Genomic DNA, 19,753 nt, shown 5'->3' with positions numbered 1-19,753 from the left:
TAATAGCTAGTCATCTCTTGCTGTTCATTCTTTAGTCTTTCTAGAAGAGACGACAGAGACATACTGAGAGCATACACTTGCAGTGTATGACATTGGTCGTCAGATATTTTCAAATGGGTTGTCATTAATTATTGGACAGAGGCGTTTATAATCTAATATTCATTAGAATATTGATTAGTTTAAAGTGTATGCTTGATTGTCCACTAGTGCACTTCATTGATGACACCGTTTTCTTCACCTCAAGGGTCAATATTGAAACCATAATCTTTTTTCATGCATGTATTGCCTAGAACTTTTGCCAACCTCTGATTTAGACTTTAATAGTCTTTGCCTTTCTTCTCTAACAAGATAATTAATTAAAATATACTATATATTCCAGTATATAGAGACACAAAATGGGCTAACTAATACATATTATATTTATATATACATATTTAAATGAGGAAGGAATTGAATCAGATGACAAACTGAAGAATTTTATATAGGGGGAAGTGACATCTTGCTAGCTCGTCTTATTGGAAATGAATTATGGTAATAATTAATCATTGGTGCAAGAAAAACACATTCATTAACAATATCAGAAGTGACGTATAGGAAAATAAAATCGATCGATGTAGATTTTTCTTCATTTCAACATGTCACTTAAAGTGAGAAATGTTCGGGATCACCAGCAGATTAGAGACGGCAGTACGTAATTGGCTATATATATGATCATGACTTTGTTTATATTAAATCTGATCATCACTTCATCGGGTATACCTAAGATTATCATGAAAGAATGCATACATGTAGCATATATGTAATATATGTTTTGAAACTAACAACAAGTTTTTCAATGCAAGACATGAAATTCTTTGAGTAGATCATATTACATCAACGTGATCATGACATAGTATGACCGTCAATTAATGCATGTGTATGGCCTTAATTAATTTAAATTTTGCATTGAGGTTGTAAGATGCATAATTTGAGATTAATAACCTCACACAAGTTGATGTGGTATGACAATATATTTCACATGCACAAGTTTCTCCCCAAAATGAGGTATGCATGCATGTCAAGGTTTAGCTCTACATATATGTGCCTGTCAATGGGATATATATATATATATATATATATGTGAAATAATGTGAAGGCCATGATATATGTTGGTGAGAACAATCATGGGCAAAAGCAATATCCAAGATTCATTTGTTTTTTGTTTTTAATTCTGATAGCGATAGAAATTAAGATATATAGTATTAAGAAGTACTTGAAATTAAGATTAATCTAACCAGAGCGTCTTGTACAAGCCCAGGTCATGACAGGTGACTCCTCTAACCAAACGATCATCCATATATGTCATTATCAATATATGCATGCATGTGAAGGAAGCATGTGAGCTACTCCATCAATTGGCTGATTGATTGGTCATATGAGTAAATAAATTAACTGAAAATTAGAAAAATTAGAGTTTAGTCCTCATTACATTTCTTCATTGAACTGAAACCTTAGAGTTTGTTTGTTTGTTTTTTTTCTAAATAAAGTTCATTAACCACTGTCACGTCAAATAAATATGTCATAACTTATATATTTTTTTAGGGTATAAGGTACGAGATTGCCTCATACTCTCTTAAGGAGTAAAATGAGGTTTGTGAAGACTGCATATTAGATTTTAACTCTGGGAGCCCAAAATCTCAAAATTAAAAGCTAACATAAAGCCGACAAACCAGTATTGAGGGCTCGTAGAAAAAACAAAAATGCACTGCCGAACACTCGGCAATATATAGCCATTGAGCGCTCAATGCCTGATATATGTGAAAAAAAAAATATATAAATTAATAAACCGATATTATGTTACGTGCAATAGTTACAATATTATTAGAATTTATTTAAAATTTAAAAGTCATAGGACGTCAGTAGAATGTAATATTAAAGGACTTGAATAAAAGTCTCTCATAAATTAATCCAGCACAATAAATTATAGACGTGCAGAAGATCGATCGAGTACTCTGATATATCATTGTTTTAATTAATTAGTTATAACTTATAAGACAGAAATTGCTGTCAGAGTAGCAAACAGATGATTTTCTATTGGCCCCTTTCTATCTATTGGCGTCCAAGACAAGGATTATATATAGCAAAGACATATATAGTTGAATAAGCAAATTAAGAATGTACACAAACACAAGAAACCTTCAACTGGGATTCAATCAATATACCATATCTATAATAATAATGTACCACATAGCTAGGTACGTTGGAGAAAAATAGGAACAAATTGCATTTGCCATAAAAATAAAAAATAAAAATTTATGGACGGCAAAAAAAGTGTAATTAACCACATGTTAAATCATCACGTACATTAAGGCATATGTATGATATATTATGATAGAACTAGGTGATAAATATTTTGAGATCTGTTCATATATAGGCGCAATTGCCACTGAATTAAGGACAGTTAACTGTTACAGAGCATGTGTAAACATAATTAAAAGTGACACACTAATTAATTAGTGGGTCATAAGACTCATACATCGTCTAAAGTGGGTTGTTAATGATTCACAAGAATATAAATCGATCATTAACGTCAAGGTGACATGGATTGATTCTTAAGTACTTGTGATACATTAATTATATATTAATCTCCCCATAATTGGGATTTCTGAGAGATGGCATGAGAAGTCAACCAGTGAATGATGAATTGTGCTATATATTCCTTGACGAAGCTTAAAATTAATTTTTGAAATGCAAGTTTAGTCGAAAAATGCTTCTCAAAACAATAGTTACATAAAATAAATTAGAAGGAAGATATTAATTAATTAATTTTTAAACCAATAGTATCTGCAATCAACAATGTCCACCTCTCTCTGTCTCTCAATAAAATAATTATCATTAATTGGGAAAAGAAAAAAAGTGAAACACACACTACAAGAAATGTAAGCAAAAGTCACATTCATTAGTTGCACAGAAAGAGGTGGCAATTGAACATTATGGACTAAAGTACCTCAATTTTAATAAAAATAGGTGGCAATTAATCAGTAGGGACTAAAGTTTCCAAATGACACCTCTTTTTGTACAACCAATGAAAGTGGCCTTTGTTCACATTTTTTGTAGTGACCATCTATAATTTTTTGCTTTTTTGTTATGATTTTATATTTATGTGTAAAATTACATTGTTTTAGATTTTCATTTAATATGAGGCTTGAGAATGAATGTAAGAAGCTTTATTAAGAGTACAAAAATATCCTATATATATATACATATAATATATATCCCAAATAATAAATGATCGAGGGTTGTTTTGTTAATCGGGTTGATATTTTGATGACTTACACGTTTTTGAAAAGGAAATGTTTATATTAGTGGAGGCTTTATGTTTACCCTGGAAAAGCAAATGATTAAGGAGGTTTCTTCCCTAAGCACATGTTTTTATTTTGTGCATTCTCTTGGGTAAAAAGAATTAGCTGTAGTTAATGAGTTTTGTAATAAAAGTGGTAAGCGCGCGATTGATGGCTTAAGAGAGAAGCCCAACAAAGCAGTACTCAATTAGACGTTTGTGGCCCTCCCTTTCATGAGTGCACCTCAAGTTAATATTCCAGCACATTTCTCAGATGGCAGGGTACGTATTTCTTTCTTGAGCTTAGGGATGTACTATTGCATCATGATATATCATTCATAATTCATAAACATATCGACAAATTACCTTAAAAGTAAGCAAATCATTGCACTAGCCCTTTTTTGTCTGTTTTATATATATTTTTTAAATGAATATTAACAGAAATCTTTGCATATATATATTTTAGCCAAAAAAAAATGCTAGATGTACCTGATATTTTTAATATTACATGCATCTACGTTTTTAACAGAAATGAAAGTCGCTTATATAGTTGAATTTTAATTAAAAAAGTGGTATATATGTGGTATCAAAAATGTCGTACACCTAACATAGCATTACTCATAATTTGGTACTAATTAATTCACGTACATTCAACACATGTGCATGTAGATAAGAGATTGAATTAGTTAAACTGCAAATATGGTTAAACATGAGTAAGAGGAGCTGTTATACTATGTATATGAGAGAAAATTCAATATTGTTTCTTTATATCTTTTTTTCAATTTATAATCATTCATACTTATTAATTAAAGTTGTTTTTTTTTTTTTTAATATATTTGACTTTTAATGATTCCTCGATTGTGAGTGGACCAATGTTATGTAAGTCTATATATAATAGTAAGGTTTGATGTACAAAAATATAATTTATATATATACCACCATTATATAAAAACTATAGATAACAATATATATTTTAGATCGATGTTGAACGTATGATTAATTTTTATAATTGTGCACTGATTATATTCTTGCAGAGTATATACATATGTGTTTCTTGTCATGCATATGTCAGACACAGCTAGTAGTCACCTGTCTCTCTCACTATAATTAATTAATCATTAATTGACTATCTATTTCGGATTGAAAATCTGTTCAATCCGAAATATTATCTATCTTATTACAAGCAAGTATATATATACGTGTATAGTTTTCTAGTTTTGGATATTAATACAACTAATCAAAGACACAAATTGAATTAAGCTTGTCCTTTGAGAGTGAAGGCCCTCGTATATATAATAAGGGTGGAGCTGAAGTGCCGAACTAGGAAGAGTGGCGCCGGGTGGAGGGTTGAGATGCAGGGCCATCGCTGCTGTGGCAAACATAAGGTTAAGAGAGGTCTTTGGTCTCCTGAAGAAGATGAGAAGCTCATCAAACACATCACCACCCATGGCCATGGCAGTTGGAGTTCTATACCAAAACAAGCAGGTACACTACTCATCTATGTGCGTTTGACAGTGAGTGAGAAATTAAGGGTTTCCTATATGTGTGTGTGTGTGTGTATACCTAGCTATGTATTTTGAATTGAATTTTGGGTACTGGCGGAAGGCTTGCAGAGATGTGGCAAGAGTTGCAGGTTGAGGTGGATAAACTATTTGAGACCAGAACTTAAGAGGGGCACTTTTACTTCTGAAGAAGAACAGATTATCATTGATGTTCACAGAATTATAGGCAACAGGTATAAGCTACCTAGCCAACGCTATTAATTAATTTCATGATCATATATGATATTTTTTTATATTAGCTGATCACATAATGTGGCGGCTAACTGCCGTTGATGTGTATTTATTACATTAATTATATATTATTTTTTTCCGACTGTTAATTGACTATCATATCATAGGATCCGTGAATACAGTTTGTAAATATGGTCTCTATAAAATTACTACTCTTGGATAGACAAGAAAAATTGGATTAATTTCATGGCAATTAATTTCATGCTATATGGTTTGGTGCTTAATTGGTGACAGATGGGCTCAGATAGCCAAGCATCTCCCTGGAAGAACAGACAATGAGGTGAAGAATTTCTGGAATTCATGCATTAAGAAAAAGCTCATGTCACAAGGTTTGGACCCGAAAACCCATAACTTGATCTCTTCTCATTCTCTGAGATCATCAGCTTCTACTAAGACTGCAGCTGGCAGCAGCAAATCAAAATCCCATGATCAACAGCAACCCTTTTCAGTACTTTACACTCATAATAACTCACAAACAGAAATAAACCCATCATCACCTTTTAATGTAACATTGTCTAATGCTCAACCTGATCCAACGGTCCAAACCATGGCCACAAACACTGCTCAATATTATCAGGATCAAAACCCTAATATTGCTGCTTGGACTAGTACTATGGATCCTACATTCCATGATATGATCCCCTGCAGGTTCCCTCATGAATCATCCACTGATAGCACACTCAATGTTTCCTCTTCTTCATCATCTTCCCTATCACTGTTTGGGCTCTTGGATAATAGTTGCATCTGGGCTGAGCCCTATGCAGCACCAAGATTAGAGGGGGATCACCAATCAAAGGGACAAGAATTAGTACACGAGCAAGAAAAGGAAAAGCTGTTGCAGATGGAAATCAAGGGTAGTACTATTGGTCAGGACATGGATGCTTCATTTGATCAGAGTTGTAGCTTTGATTTTAGCCTTGTGGAGTCTGCAATTATGTCTGGAGTAATGTCTCATGATAATCTCAACTCTATGGCTGATTTTGCATGGAACTATTAGACCTATTATGTACGACTAGGTGTGCCTTTTTCCAAGTTTTTAGCTGTGCATTCAGTTTTTACAGCAGGAAATTAAATGCTTTCTTCTCGTCATCTCTACCAATTAATTAGTATGATATATACACATATATATAAACACAAGCCCCTCTCATTGAGAAATTCTTCAAATAATGCTAAAAAAATTTTGATTTTGGACATTTTTTACAAAGATGATATTTGAAGTGGAGCTTAAAAACTGAATTATTTGAATTATGAGATTACATCATGTGGTTGGCCAAAAAATGTAATTAATTTCGTATTAACATATTAATTCGTTAATTTTGTATTAATTTATTAACCAATTAGCTTTAGAGTATTTCTATCTAGATAATTAACTATTCTTACACAAACTATTGTTTGTCTAAATGTCCGGTACCACTTTATGATATGTATGTGCAACATATCTGCGACAAGATTTAAACTTAAGATCTATCACTTTTCATCCTCCACAAATTGTACGGGCATGAAATTGTTTTCTGAAAAATGATAGGTATTAATTAAGATTGTGTCTGTGTGTATAAGTGAATTAAAAATAGCAGAAAGTAATGGGTACTCCTAAATCCTTAATTTTATTGACCAAAGTGGGAGTAGGAAGTAGGAACTAGGTTTGTTTGGGTTGTTTCTACATACCCCTCTTTTTATTTATATTGGCTCTCACACTAAAAGCCAAGGAAAATCATATGAGTTGACTGTTTTTGGAATAATTTTGTCAGAGACCAAAAAAAGGGCACCATTCCATAATGAGACCTCCCTCTTTTTGTCCCAATTGGAGAATTTCTCTTTTCCAGCAACTCGGTTTCTGATATTAGTTAGTGATTAGTGAGTACTCTGCTGTAGTGTCACGAACCTATTGGCATTTGATGTCATGTCATGAACCCTCAGATCAAAACAAAATTATAATCCCTTTTTCTTGTCTCCTTCATAACGTAATTAATTAATTGCAAACAGTACTGTGTATACAAAACTCAATCAAACACTTTAACTGAAAAATCATTATGGGAAGTATTATTAATTCGAATTCCAATAGTAGTGTTAAATATTCCATCCCCTAAAGTGCAAAAAAGCTCTGATTTTTGGTTTCTGGGTCCAACTTAATATGGTTTGGGTTGGGCCTCATGTTCTTCAGCTCATGATCTCGTAAATCGTAAAGGTAGCTGGATTTGGTTTGCCAAACTTAAACTCAGCCCATATATATGATGGGCCTAGCAGAATACATAAACTTTGCGTCTGTACGTTGCTTACTGACACGTCACACCCAAACAAATGCTTCATATATGTAAGATAATTAAGGAATGATCGAATCAATTAGGTATATCATAATCAAGCTAACAAGTCAATGTTATTCTATAAATAGTAGAACATTTGAAAGGTGGGAATTTACTTGGTGAGCGATTTGCCAAGTCTTATATATAATCTGAAGTCTTAACATTTCAAATAGAGCAAGACTGTTACAAATTACAATAACTTCTTCTTTTTTTTTTTGGCTAATAATAGTGTTACAATATAATCAACTTATCCATTTCCCTTCCAAAATTGACTTCAATAGATTCACCACCAACATGCAAAAAGGGGGGATCCAAACCAATACAAAGAAAATTATAAAAAGGAGGAAAAAAAAGAAGATTGTATGCTAACTTGGTACTCTGTCCTTCTCTGTTGTGAAGAACATCATGCATGTATAGCCTTATCATGATGATCTCATTGCTGGCAATATACATACCAATCCACCACTTCTGGTTATTTAGCCGATCGAACGCAATTTTAATTCTACCTGTAATTTGTGTCAATGAATTGTAGTACGTGTATATGAAAAAATATATAATATTATATTATATCTGAGTAGTACGTGTTGGTCATGTAGTACTTAATTAGTCTTGCATGGAGAGGGCAACGGAGTTGTCTTGAGTGGAACACAAAGAGAAGATCTCTTCGAATGTTCCATTCATGTAATCCTTGAACTTGTCATACGACATGTACTCGTCGATGATTTCGGGCTTCGTATTTGTCTCTGCAGCAAAATTAATCTGCGGGAAGTCCTCAAGTTCTAAGGGTGGGTAAGCAAATTGATAGTTATGCAATAAGCTTGCATCGTTTGGCATATGTAATGTTTCCTGCATTAATAATAAACAAAAAAAAATTAGCATGAAGGAGCAAATTTAGATAATGAAGTTCACAATTATAAAATATACATGTTAAACAAAAGAAATATTGTTGGAATTGTTCAAATTATTGGGGAGATCATGATTAAAAGTCATTGGACATTGGGGGTAGAGAAGCATGAGAGGAAGACCATGAGGAAAATAGGGAGAAAAGAAAAGATGTTTTGAGTTAGTCAAAAGAAGTCATAGAAGTTGGTGAAGAAAGCCCATTTGAGTCAGTCAGTGTGATATGTATATAAATTTTAGGAGGAAGCTTTAGCAAAAGACAGTTCAATACTTCCAGCTAGCTTTTGTTGCTTTAAGATCAAAAGAAAAGTACTCTAAGGCCATGTTTTGTGGGCCACCCACTCCCACTCCCAACCCCAATCATATATATATATAGTATGCCTTGAGCGTGTTTGAATGTGCTGATGATTTACGTAAGGAGTACTAGCTAGCTAGCTTCATCTTAAAATTATATGAGGTGTGAGGTGTGAACGTGAAGCCTTAAGAGTATTAATTAATTAATAAAGCAGCTAGCTTAGCTATGAAAGTAGAATATTGCCCAAAATGTAGCCTTGGCAAAGGAGGCAATCATATCATGAAGATTTAAAAAAGACTTTAATTAAAAGACCATATTATTATATATACTATCTATAAGTTAAAATATAAGAGAATCTATGTGACATGTTAATTAGTTGGTTCAATCATTAATTTGAATCACTAGTCATGTATATAGATTCAAATTGATTTTGTGACAATATAACATATTACATTTTCTTAAATATGTTATTAAAACTGATATAATTTGACAGTATAACTTACTAGATTGTTTGATAAGAAAATAATACCCATATAGTAATCATGACCCTGTGTAACATTGCGCCATGTCCAAATGTGTATTGTGTGAAAGCAAATTAAATAGTATGTGAGTATTATATATTGCAGTAATTGGAAAAACCTGAAATAGATTTGAGGAGCAGTGGACACCAAGAGGGTAGAGATTAGCCGAACTGTTTGCTTCATCAGAGGCAAATGGAGCCTGTAAATCATCTGCTATGCCAGTTTCAGTAGGTGTCCCTTGAGTGAGATCTGAAGAAGATGTATCAGACAGAAATTTGGGATAGTCATGATTGGAATTCTCATCTTGATCAGTACTTCCTATCCCTCTTGAAGCTTCTGCCTCATTAATTCCACTAGTCATGTCTTCCCCTAACAATTGTTCATTCGAGACCCAAATTGAATCCTTATTCTCATCTGCATTATCAATCCCAATTGGCTTTTCTTCTTTATTGTTCTTGGGAATTTGCATTGTTTTCTTGAAAATTCGGCACAATGCATAAGAGTCCTGTTCAAAATTGCACCCAATTTTGTTAACATATATGGCATGTTAAATTACAAATGCATGCATATTGAAAAGCAAAGTCCAGAAAGAAGAGGGGGAAAAGAAGAGAAATATATGATGATGCTAAAGTCTAGGAAAAGATGCTGGCAAGTACACCTAAAGTGTAGACCGAAGAGTCTTTAATCATCATGTTGATAAGCTAGCTATTCCTTTGCAAGGACAAGGTAAAATATTAAAGGAATAAGAAAAAGAACAAAGACTGATATGATCAAATTATTTGCTTTATTTGAGTCCAATATATAGAGACATAAAAGATGATGATATTAAACAGTTCGGTCTCCAATGTTCAAGTACTGTTCCTAGCAACGTACCTAACACCTTTCAACTATATATATATGCACTAAAAAAAAGTATTTTGGGAACTAGTGTCCTAAATCATATTATTCAAGTTTTAAATAACCATTGGGAAATTAAGATATGATACAAGCCGTGCAAGCACTGAATCCATGCATCTTATAGCTAGGATTTATAAACCAATTTTTTAGGGACTTTAAGATCCCTCCACTAATGATTTTAAAGATCCAAGAACACTTGTCTTGTATCAATATGGTAGTCAAGAATTAATAGGGAATTTGAATATATCTGTTAATCAATTTCAAAACCCTAATTTTGTTTCTCTTGGAAAATCCACCAAAACCCTAATACTCTCTCTCTCTCTCTCTCTCTCTCTCTCTCTCCTACAGTACGTATTTATCAAACAGTGTGGATCCCTCTTCAGTGAACTGAAGAATCGCATATACAAATTAAATTCATCATCATGAGATTTTCCAACTCCATAACTTCACTAATTATGTGTCATCAACTCTCATGAAAAAACAAAAAAGGAAAAGAGGAAGTAAATTGAATGCATACGAATTGAAATTTCATTAATATATACCTTTAGAGAGGATGATGCAGTGCCAGAAGCAGAGTCGAGCAGCCGGTACTCATGCATAACCCAGTTGGTTCTAATGCCATGGGGAGCTCTACCTCTATAATACACCAATGTCTTCTTCATGCCAACCGGAAGCCGGTGACTGTGCACCGCCCGATCTTTTCCAGTGGCCTTCCAGTACCCAGCTCGGGTTGCCCGATTCGTTCTTGACCCGTTCGGGTACTTCCTATCCCTTGGACTGTAGAAGTACCACTCCATGTCTTTGCTTGGCAAAAATGACTTATCTGCAGTAAACAAATTATATCAAACACTCAATATGCAACAATTGTTCACTTTGATAAGTACGTGCAAGAAACTCGATCGATCTTTCCCAAAATGACCTCTTACTGCAGGAAATGTTCATGTGATTAGGATGCACAAAATTCTTCCCTACAACTGTTGTATGCAATTAATCAACCTTGACTCCCCAAAACTGTTGTATACAATCCACCAATTGTATACAACAATTGAAGTTTGTTGTGAGAGACTGATTGTATACAACGGTTGTAGAGAAGAATTTTTCCTGAGAGTAATGAGCAAATTTATTTACTTACCAGGCAAATCCCATGGTTCACATTTGTAGAGATCAACTTCTGGGATAATTTCTAGCTCAATGGTGCGGCCAGTGATCTTTCGATCCAGATAGTAAGCAACAAGCTCTTCATCTGTTGGGTGGAATCTGAAACCAGGAGGAAGACTCATGGGTGCCATTGCACTACTGTGAGACACTGAGAGAGAGAGAGAGAGAGAGAGAGAGAGAACAAATCAATGGAACGTGAACTAAACTGGCTTGTACGACAATGGACTATATAGGGCCACTGTTGGGACCAAAGCAAGGTAGCAATGGCACTTAGATTCCCAATTTATTACATGGCTGCCATGACTAAGAACCAGAGGCAGAGGGTTAATTAAGATTGGATGATGGGGTTGAAAAGAGAGGGAATATATGATGGTGATATTTGGATCTTTGGCTTTTGAAGAGATTCTATGTGTAAGGTTTTGTGTGAAAACCCAGAGGGAAGGATAAGAAGCTTCCCTGCTTTTGTCTGCTCACAAACTAACAAAAAACAGAGGCCTTCTCAAAAGGCTGTGTGGGCCACTCAACCGTCCATACCCTACAACACGCAATACTATGCCCTAGCTTAGCTCCTCTTATTTTAATCACTAATCATAATCATATAATATATAGAGTATTGAATATATCCACCATCATCAATACAACATTTGATGTATTGTACTAAATATCAAATACTATAGTTAATTAGTGACGTTATCAATTGCCATACATGGCCTTTCGGGTATTTTGCAATTCCGTCTTTATATCCTTTGCATGCCATTTAGAGACCATTTAGAGGTGAACAAGGTATATAGCTCATAGCTTCAATAATACTAGGGATCTTATTCCAAATTTAGATCTCATATACATGTATCAGTATTTTATTTATTATAAAATTAATAATCATTTAAGAGGACTATGTATGAATCAATGAAGTACTAACACATTATTTGAAATCTCTAGCACATTATTTTGAAAATGAAAAAATCACATGTAACTATCACATACAAAACTTTGCCATAATTGAGATATACAATCTCCAACATTCTTGACCAAATGTAACATTTCTTGTACAATTGATATATATACTTCTAACATTCTCAAGATAACCATATGTCATTCAATCCATATAGAAAAAATAAAAATAAAAAATTCCTTTGTGACCGTGCATAATAACCACCACGATGCACAATGTTACGTTATAAGGCCAAAATTCTTGTATGAATCACATTATTGGGAATTAGCAGGAACTGTAACCATATGTATTGTCCATTAATGTTACAATACTATCGGCAAGGATCGATGTATATAAGTGAAGAGAAATCATATATTATTTATTTTAAAATCATCACGTACGATGAATTTGAAATAGCGAAGAGGACAATAAAGTTGATAGAAACTTTAAATATCTAATTATATTTATATAATATATAGGGACAGCATTTGCAGACAATTCATAGTTATGTCGATCTTAAAGAGAAATAGTACGTAGAGTCTTCCTTGAAAATAAAGCTATAAACATTGTGCATGTATTGATACTTTTAGTATAACATACGATTGATCTATACATAAATATCGTGATCTCTACTTTTCCAGGAAGGTGGGTCGTCTTAATGAATTAAGTAATACGATTTATGTTTTAGTATGAAAATCAATGGAAACATATGAATTCTACGTTCAAATGATATGATTATGTTACCAATAATCATTTCCTAAAGTATTACTTCTCAAACCAAATGGACCCCAACTTCAATTCTGTTCATACATACGTACGTACTTCATAGCATTGAACAAATTAAAAGAAAGTAATGATAGGATTACTCACAGCATCAAATGATTCTTTTAAGTTTTCAATCCGAGATTGCAGTTCGACATGAATATATAAACTAGTTTATACATGATAGAGAATCTGCTAATTAAAGGAGAAGTATTTAAATTAATAGTTTTATACCAAACAAATAATTAGGACATTTCTAGTACTGGCTAGTATACAACATTAATATAGGCATGATTTTTTTTTATTTAATTTTTTGCTTTACATATATGGATGAGTTTGATGGGCCATATCCATATTTAAATGGGGCCAAGAGATAATTCTGATCTCTTTTATTTTTTATCACAAAGGGAAAAGAACACTTTTATCATTCAACAGTTGATGACTTGATGAGGGACCCATCATCATCTGAACAAATCTACCTGGCACACTGTCAGAGTCTTCTTTTTCTTTTCATGATTTTCCTTTTATTTTTCCTCCCATCCAAACTGCTTTTTCTTTACCAATTTTTGTTCTCTATAGTGAGCCTTTAGTTCCTTTCCTTAAAATATCATTTTCATTTGGGTAAAGACATACTAACCTCTTTAATGATTACAATACAAAATCTTTGACTGCTCTCTCTCTCTCTCTCCCTCTGACTCTCTCTCCTTCTCTCTCTCTCTCTCATATACAAACACAGAGAGGCCACACTGACTTACACATGATTAGAGGGGAAAAAAAACGCAGTAGTCACGCAGAAAAAGTGAAATTTCATGCGTTTAATCGGTTAAGGTTCTGGAAAGCAATATTTTATAAGATGGATATATAACAATGACCAGTTAAATTTGCATGTCTAAATCAATGAATCAAAATACAATTAATGTATAAACAATCTATAACACTACCATGTATCATATGATCATATCTACTACTGCATCTTTGTCAAAGTAGAACTGATCGATGAAAGTTTCTATAGGATAATGTGAAATATGCTAATGAATTACATTCTTTAAAAAAATTATGGTATATACATTGAGATTAATTCTTCATCAAAATAAGCTATAAATTAGGCTTATAGGGGCTTGCCATGGTTGAGAAATGAGAGTTGATCAGTTCTACTCATGATTAGAGAGAAAAACAGGCCTTTATAAATTTTTTTTATCTTTCTTTAAATGTCTTTATGGCTTTTACACTTCAAGCATATAACTTCAAATGAGTTGTACATAACTAATTAATTACATTTAGAGAGAGAGAGAGAGAGAGAGAGAGAGAGAGAGAGAGTGAATGAGTGGTGAGAAACTAGGGAGGGGGTTTAAGGTCTTTTGCCGAAAGAAGTACTTTTTGTGGTCTTTACCAACCGTATGGCACAATATTCATGGATCCATAGAACAATATTGATGCCCTGATCAATTAAGAAGCTTGATGAAGGAGGAGCTACCACTTTTGATCGATCATTTGCATAAAGAGATTATTCCAAACTCTTTCATTTCGTCAATCCAATGACAAATCACATAATATATATATGCTTCCTAATAAAATAATCATCTTAATTTGATTCATTAATTCAAGCTCTAACCAGAAGCTAGCTACTAGTATGCACACATTATATATGATTCTCATTCATCACTCAAATATATATATGTCTCTGCCACGTTCCTACCTCTATAAATCACATGCATTTTAGTCATTTTATATTGAGAGAGAGAGAGAGAGAGAGAGAGAGAGAGAGAGAGAGGTGGGGGTGTTTTAAATGGAGTTCTAAAGCCATGCAACCTTTCACACGATGATGATCATGTTGAGGGTAAAATATAAAGCAAAGCAAAGGGCAATTAAAGGGCAAAGGAGGATATGGTGGTGGGGATGTGGGCTTCACTTGTGGAAGACTGTAGAAAGAATAGAGGGCTCTGCCTCTGCAGGCTGGCTTTAATTCAACAAATTATATAAAGATTCCCAAATGTCGGCTGTGTCTATCTCTATCAATCTATCATTTCAGTTTGTGCACAAAAGACAAATGTTTAATATACAGATTCCTCTTTCATTCCAGCAATGACATGTAACTTTCATGTGGGTTCTCGATCTGGCCCTCCTTCTGGGATATGAGAGCCTATGCCAACTGCCATTCTGAGGGTGCATATGTCATTTTCTAACTGCAACAGGTAGCTTTAGTTTTCTGGCCAATGTGTTCTGGTATTTCATTTCAGCCTGTGATATCACCATGCATGTCCTACCTAGCTAGTTTCTCATGCTTACCTATCAACTTGAAGTTTAAAGTTGGACCCAAGTTCCAACTCAAAAACTGACACTTGTGTTGGTGGTCTGCACTCTACATCCACAACCAAGATCATTTTATGGGCATTTAATAAGTAGTTAAAGTTAAAACTTAAAACATACTAATAGAGTAATAGTCTAATATATATCAAGCCAAAAGAAATCTTGACTAATAAAGTTATGAAAGTTTTGGTGACTCCATTATTATTATTATTATTATGACCAACTAGCTAGGTATTTTTTTAATAGTATTTTTCTTCTCAATGTTGAAAAATATTTTAAATTTGAATTCTCTTAACCCAAAAAAAAAAAAAAAAGACTATGATTTTAATACTTTACTTTTATATATTTGCATGACTATGATTTTAATATTTTACTTTTATATATTTGCATGCAAACATTAAAAATTAGAGGAATATATGAGTGCAAATGTACAAGAAAATCGTCACCCTTAATTAAATTATTACTCTCTTAATTAGTCACTTGATTCAATATAATTGGTGTTAAGACGCATCCGATTGACCTATTACGCATGCAAGAATATATCTTACATTTTAAAGTTTAATTTAGTTTTCTATTTTGAAAAGAATAAAAGTAGGTTCTTCTACATCAAGAAATTTGTTCTAAAGTTCTATAGGGGATATGATGGTTTTGATCTTAAGTAGTTTGAGATTCTCTCCTTCGGAGAATGCAGTCTGTATGAGTTTTTTTGACAAGAGAATGAGGTGTTCAGGGCCCATATATTTAAGGAAAGCATATTGTCATTCGGCCCAAAAGAAATTTGGGCTATTAAGCCCAATACGACCCCAATCTAGACTGATCGAATTGAAAATAGATGAAGAAAAAACCCAAGCGATTATGCTAGCATTGTAGACCTTCTGGGAAGAGCTGGGTTACTTGACCAGGTGGTCAAGTTTATTAAAAGCATGCCCATGCAGGCAGGGTAAGATGTATATGGTGCCTTACTTGGAGCTTGTAGAATACATAATAACATACAACTTTCCGAAGAAGCTCCCCAAAATTGCCGGGATTTATATTCTTCTGGCCGTAATGTATGAAGATGCAGCTAGAGTGAGAAACCTACTCAGAGAGAAAAAAATCAAGAAGCCGGCCAACTGGGTGTTGTTCAATTGAGGTGGATTGCATCTATAACACATTTGGAGCAGATGAGTCTAGTTCCCAGAACTGTATTTTGAAGAAGACTAGAAGAAAAGCATAATAAGATCAAAAACTGTCTTCTTCTTTTTTGGCCAATAAAATTGTGGTCGTAGTACCAGCAAAAAATAGACTCGATTGGCTGGTCTAGTGACCAATAAAACTGGTGTTGAAATCATACGAGAAAAAGGCTCCCCTGTCATTATAAGTTCGCTAATTGGCATCCATGGAGCAACAATCCTGGTTCGGGCCGACTTGTTTAGGGTCTTCAATGTCAAAAACCAAAACACTTCCACAAAAGGTCACAGCATAAAATTGCCCCTTAATTATAATAAGTTATATCGTATATTGATTCCTTAATTGGAAACACACGTGATATATATGTCCAATATTGAGCTTCTCCTAACTTGCAAAATGCCACAGTGTCATATTCATAAAGAACCATGACTATGCAATCCGATGTAGAGCAAGAAGGGCTTGATGATTTAAGACAAACTTCCTCACGACACTACGGATAAAAACAATAAAATCCTCCATTAAAACCATCAATGTCAACTCAGGTCTCACTGTCCAAAAACTAAACTTAGGAGTTGAAAAACCGAATTAGAGCACAACATACGAAAGAGGCTATATATAGAGCAACACAAGGTTTGCCCGCGGACCGACCTATATGGTAGCTATATGTATAGTTTGTTTGATTTATGTGAAAATGGGCCTTATACAATAGGCATTGGGGAGGTTTAGACACAAGTGTTAAGCCCAAAAGAAATTTGGGCTATTAAACCCAATACTAGCCCAATCTAGACTTGAACTGAAAATTGATGAAAAAAACGCAGTGAAAGTAAACCCCATTTGGGCTATTAAACCCAATACGAGCCCAATCTAGACTTGAACTGAAAATTGATGAAAAAAACGCAGTGAAAGTAAACAAGGTTGGAGACTTGAACAGACATACGGTGCGTGCGGAAGTGCGAGGTGTGAAAATGTCGTTTCTGTGGGAGAAGAGCGGGACATGGCGGTGGTTAGTGAGGATGACCCGCGACTCCAAGCCCTTCTTCTTCGCATTCGCGACCGTATGCGGCGTCGTTCCGGGTGCTATTGGCTACGTCGTTATGCAGACCACCAACTCCGGAAACGAACAGCTCGAGGCCCAACTCCGCCGCAACGCCCGACCCGAATCCCTCGTACGTTTCTGTTCGATCCAATTCATTTTCTGAAATTTTGTTTCATATTGACAAATGGTTTTTTCTTGTAATAGCCTAACAAGTGTTCCTCACTGGGTTTTACTAATTTTTTGTTATTTTATTGATTCATGAAATCCGACAGAAAAAAAAAAAAAATCTAGAAACTTGTATCAAATTGTTGATCGGATTATCTGGAAGTGACAATTGATTTGCATGGATGGCTGCTTGATTGCTAATTAGGCTTCAATCTTGAATTGTTCATGAAGCTTTGACATGTTATTAAGTGATGGGTTTGCTAAATTAACTCATTTTGTTTCAGAAGTAAACAGAAGTTTGGTTGAAATTCTTATAGTGCAGGGAGATGTTAGTAAGCTTCAGAGTATAGGGAAGGAGATGTAGATATCCAGCTAAATGACTTTTACTCACTAGGATATAACACGGCAGAATTCCATAATGTCAACTAATTTGGGTTGTTTAAGAATGGTATGAAACCAATTAACCAAAACTTAATTAGTTTTTCTTCTTCAATATCTATTTATTTAATTAGTTCACTATATTTTTAGCGCCTTGTCCCTTGCTTTTTTGCTCTTTTGTTATGATTTTGAAAAGTATGGAAAGTCGAGGTCAAATTATGCTTTCATTTCTCCCCATTTCGGCTCTTTAACCAATAACTTGTGATAGATAATCCCTCTAAGTTGTTCTTGGCTCAACAGTTTTCTTTTTTTTTCACCTTTTTTCCCCACAAGAGGCAGATATCCTAATTGCTTGAGGTATTTGTTTTTGTTTTTTCATTCATTCTGTGATTGTTTTTTCTCAGATTCATTTTGATGCTGCAGTGCAGCTGTATTTAGGACTATTTGTCCTGGGAATGTTTTTTCTTTCCCTTAGATTACCATATGTTGAGATTTCATCTATCCCTCTATTTAGTGCAGCCTTTAAAGTAAACTTACGGCCTTGAGGCGCATATTATCAACTGAAACCTTTTTAAAGGAACTATCACTGGTTTCTGTGTCACTCATTACAAATTCAGCTTAATTCATCTGGCACTGATCCCTGTCATCCATTAGAAACAGTGAATGAATCTCATTTTATGTATCATCAATATTGCAGATATTAAGTTCTAATCTTGTTATTGAAGGCTAAAGTAACTAGTGCTGGTCAAATGGATTTCAATTTTGGGTTGTTTCTCTGATCCCTGTCATCCATTAGAAACAGTGAATGAATCTCATTTTATGTATCATCAATATTGCAGATATTAAGTTCTAATCTTGTTATTGAAGGCTAAAGTAACTAGTGCTGGTCAAATGGATTTCAATTTTGGGTTGTTTCTCTGAAGCAGTTTCCTAGGTTAAAGTAACTTAATGCTTGAAATGTTAATCAGATGATGGGGCAAGTAAATAGAGAAAGATTGGGAGAATTCCTTGGGGAGTTGCAGCGGAAAGAGGATACAAATGATCGCTATGTTGCTGCTCTGAAAGGAGAGACATTGACTAGGAAGCCATATGTGAGAATTCAACCAATTCCAAAGCAAAGCAACACTGAAGCTGACAAGCAACAGAAGTAGATGGGGATGTGCATCTACTAGTACTATCGGCATGAATATTTTTCTGCTTCATGGTATCTGTATATATCTTCAGAACAACTATATGGAGATGGTTGTTGTGTTTTTTATGTTATGCAACATTTTGTGGGTTGTGTTTTTCTTATGAACTTGTAAGTGCAGGAAGAGTTCCTTGATTAGAAAGACATTTTAGAATGTGTCTCAGGTTCATTGACATGGTTAAATAACGATTAATCTTTTATAGGACAGTTTCTGGGAATTTTTAAAGTTTTAGGCATAGAAAGTTATTTAATTGAATATCTGTTTTGCAAGTAAAGTTTAATGGAAGGTTGTAAGTTAAAAATGAAATCACTATCCAAAATCAATAAAAGTAAAATCTGTGAAATTTAGTAGTATTTTTTTGGCAAATGATCATTTTAATTTGACTTTTGACTGTTGTTTCAAGTTCTCATAGTTCAGATTTTGATACAATCAAATCCAAAATTAAAATTGAGCGCTTATTCTCACACTCCATTTTGATTTGTGAAATTAAAACTTTTTCCCAACACCAAAAAGACCATTAAGGACATGAAAAAATAAAATAAAAAGAAAAAACCAGCATTGAACAGCCAGCCCACCCCCTCCTCAGTCAGCCGCCGCCACCACCATCCACCGGCTTCCCAGCCATTCTCTC

At 34.0% G+C, this 19,753-nt stretch overlaps 3 protein-coding genes across 3 annotated transcripts; 2 read left to right on the top strand and 1 right to left on the bottom strand.

The window, feature by feature from the left end:
• The first annotated feature begins 4,671 nt into the window (after positions 1-4,671).
• Positions 4,672-6,109, top strand: LOC147297544 (uncharacterized). Its single transcript, XM_086236953.1, has 3 exons — positions 4,672-4,804; positions 4,925-5,054; positions 5,347-6,109. The coding sequence occupies exons 1-3, from the start codon at positions 4,672-4,674 to the stop codon at positions 6,107-6,109; spliced, it is 1,026 nt and encodes a 341-aa protein (XP_086093079.1).
• Positions 6,110-7,865: 1,756 nt separating this feature from the next.
• NAC020 (NAC domain containing protein 20) lies at positions 7,866-11,329 on the bottom strand. Its single transcript, XM_086236964.1, has 4 exons — positions 11,158-11,329; positions 10,568-10,848; positions 9,247-9,633; positions 7,866-8,258 (listed from the first exon to the last, which is right to left on the bottom strand). Exons 1-4 carry the CDS (start codon positions 11,312-11,314, stop codon positions 8,016-8,018), a joined length of 1,068 nt encoding a protein of 355 aa, XP_086093090.1. The 5' UTR covers positions 11,315-11,329; the 3' UTR covers positions 7,866-8,015.
• Positions 11,330-17,263: 5,934 nt separating this feature from the next.
• On the top strand, positions 17,264-19,328 carry LOC147297542 (centrosomal protein). The gene is made up of 2 exons (XM_086229017.1): positions 17,264-17,519; positions 18,901-19,328. The coding sequence occupies exons 1-2, from the start codon at positions 17,319-17,321 to the stop codon at positions 19,081-19,083; spliced, it is 384 nt and encodes a 127-aa protein (XP_086085143.1). The 5' UTR covers positions 17,264-17,318; the 3' UTR covers positions 19,084-19,328.
• The last annotated feature ends 425 nt before the right edge of the window (positions 19,329-19,753 follow it).

The sequence above is a fragment of the Dryas octopetala genome, chromosome 1 (assembly GCF_963921425.1).
Source record: "Dryas octopetala chromosome 1, drDryOcto1.1, whole genome shotgun sequence".
NCBI classification, from domain to species: domain Eukaryota; kingdom Viridiplantae; phylum Streptophyta; class Magnoliopsida; order Rosales; family Rosaceae; genus Dryas; species Dryas octopetala.
This window is presented reverse-complemented; position numbering and strand designations above follow the sequence as displayed.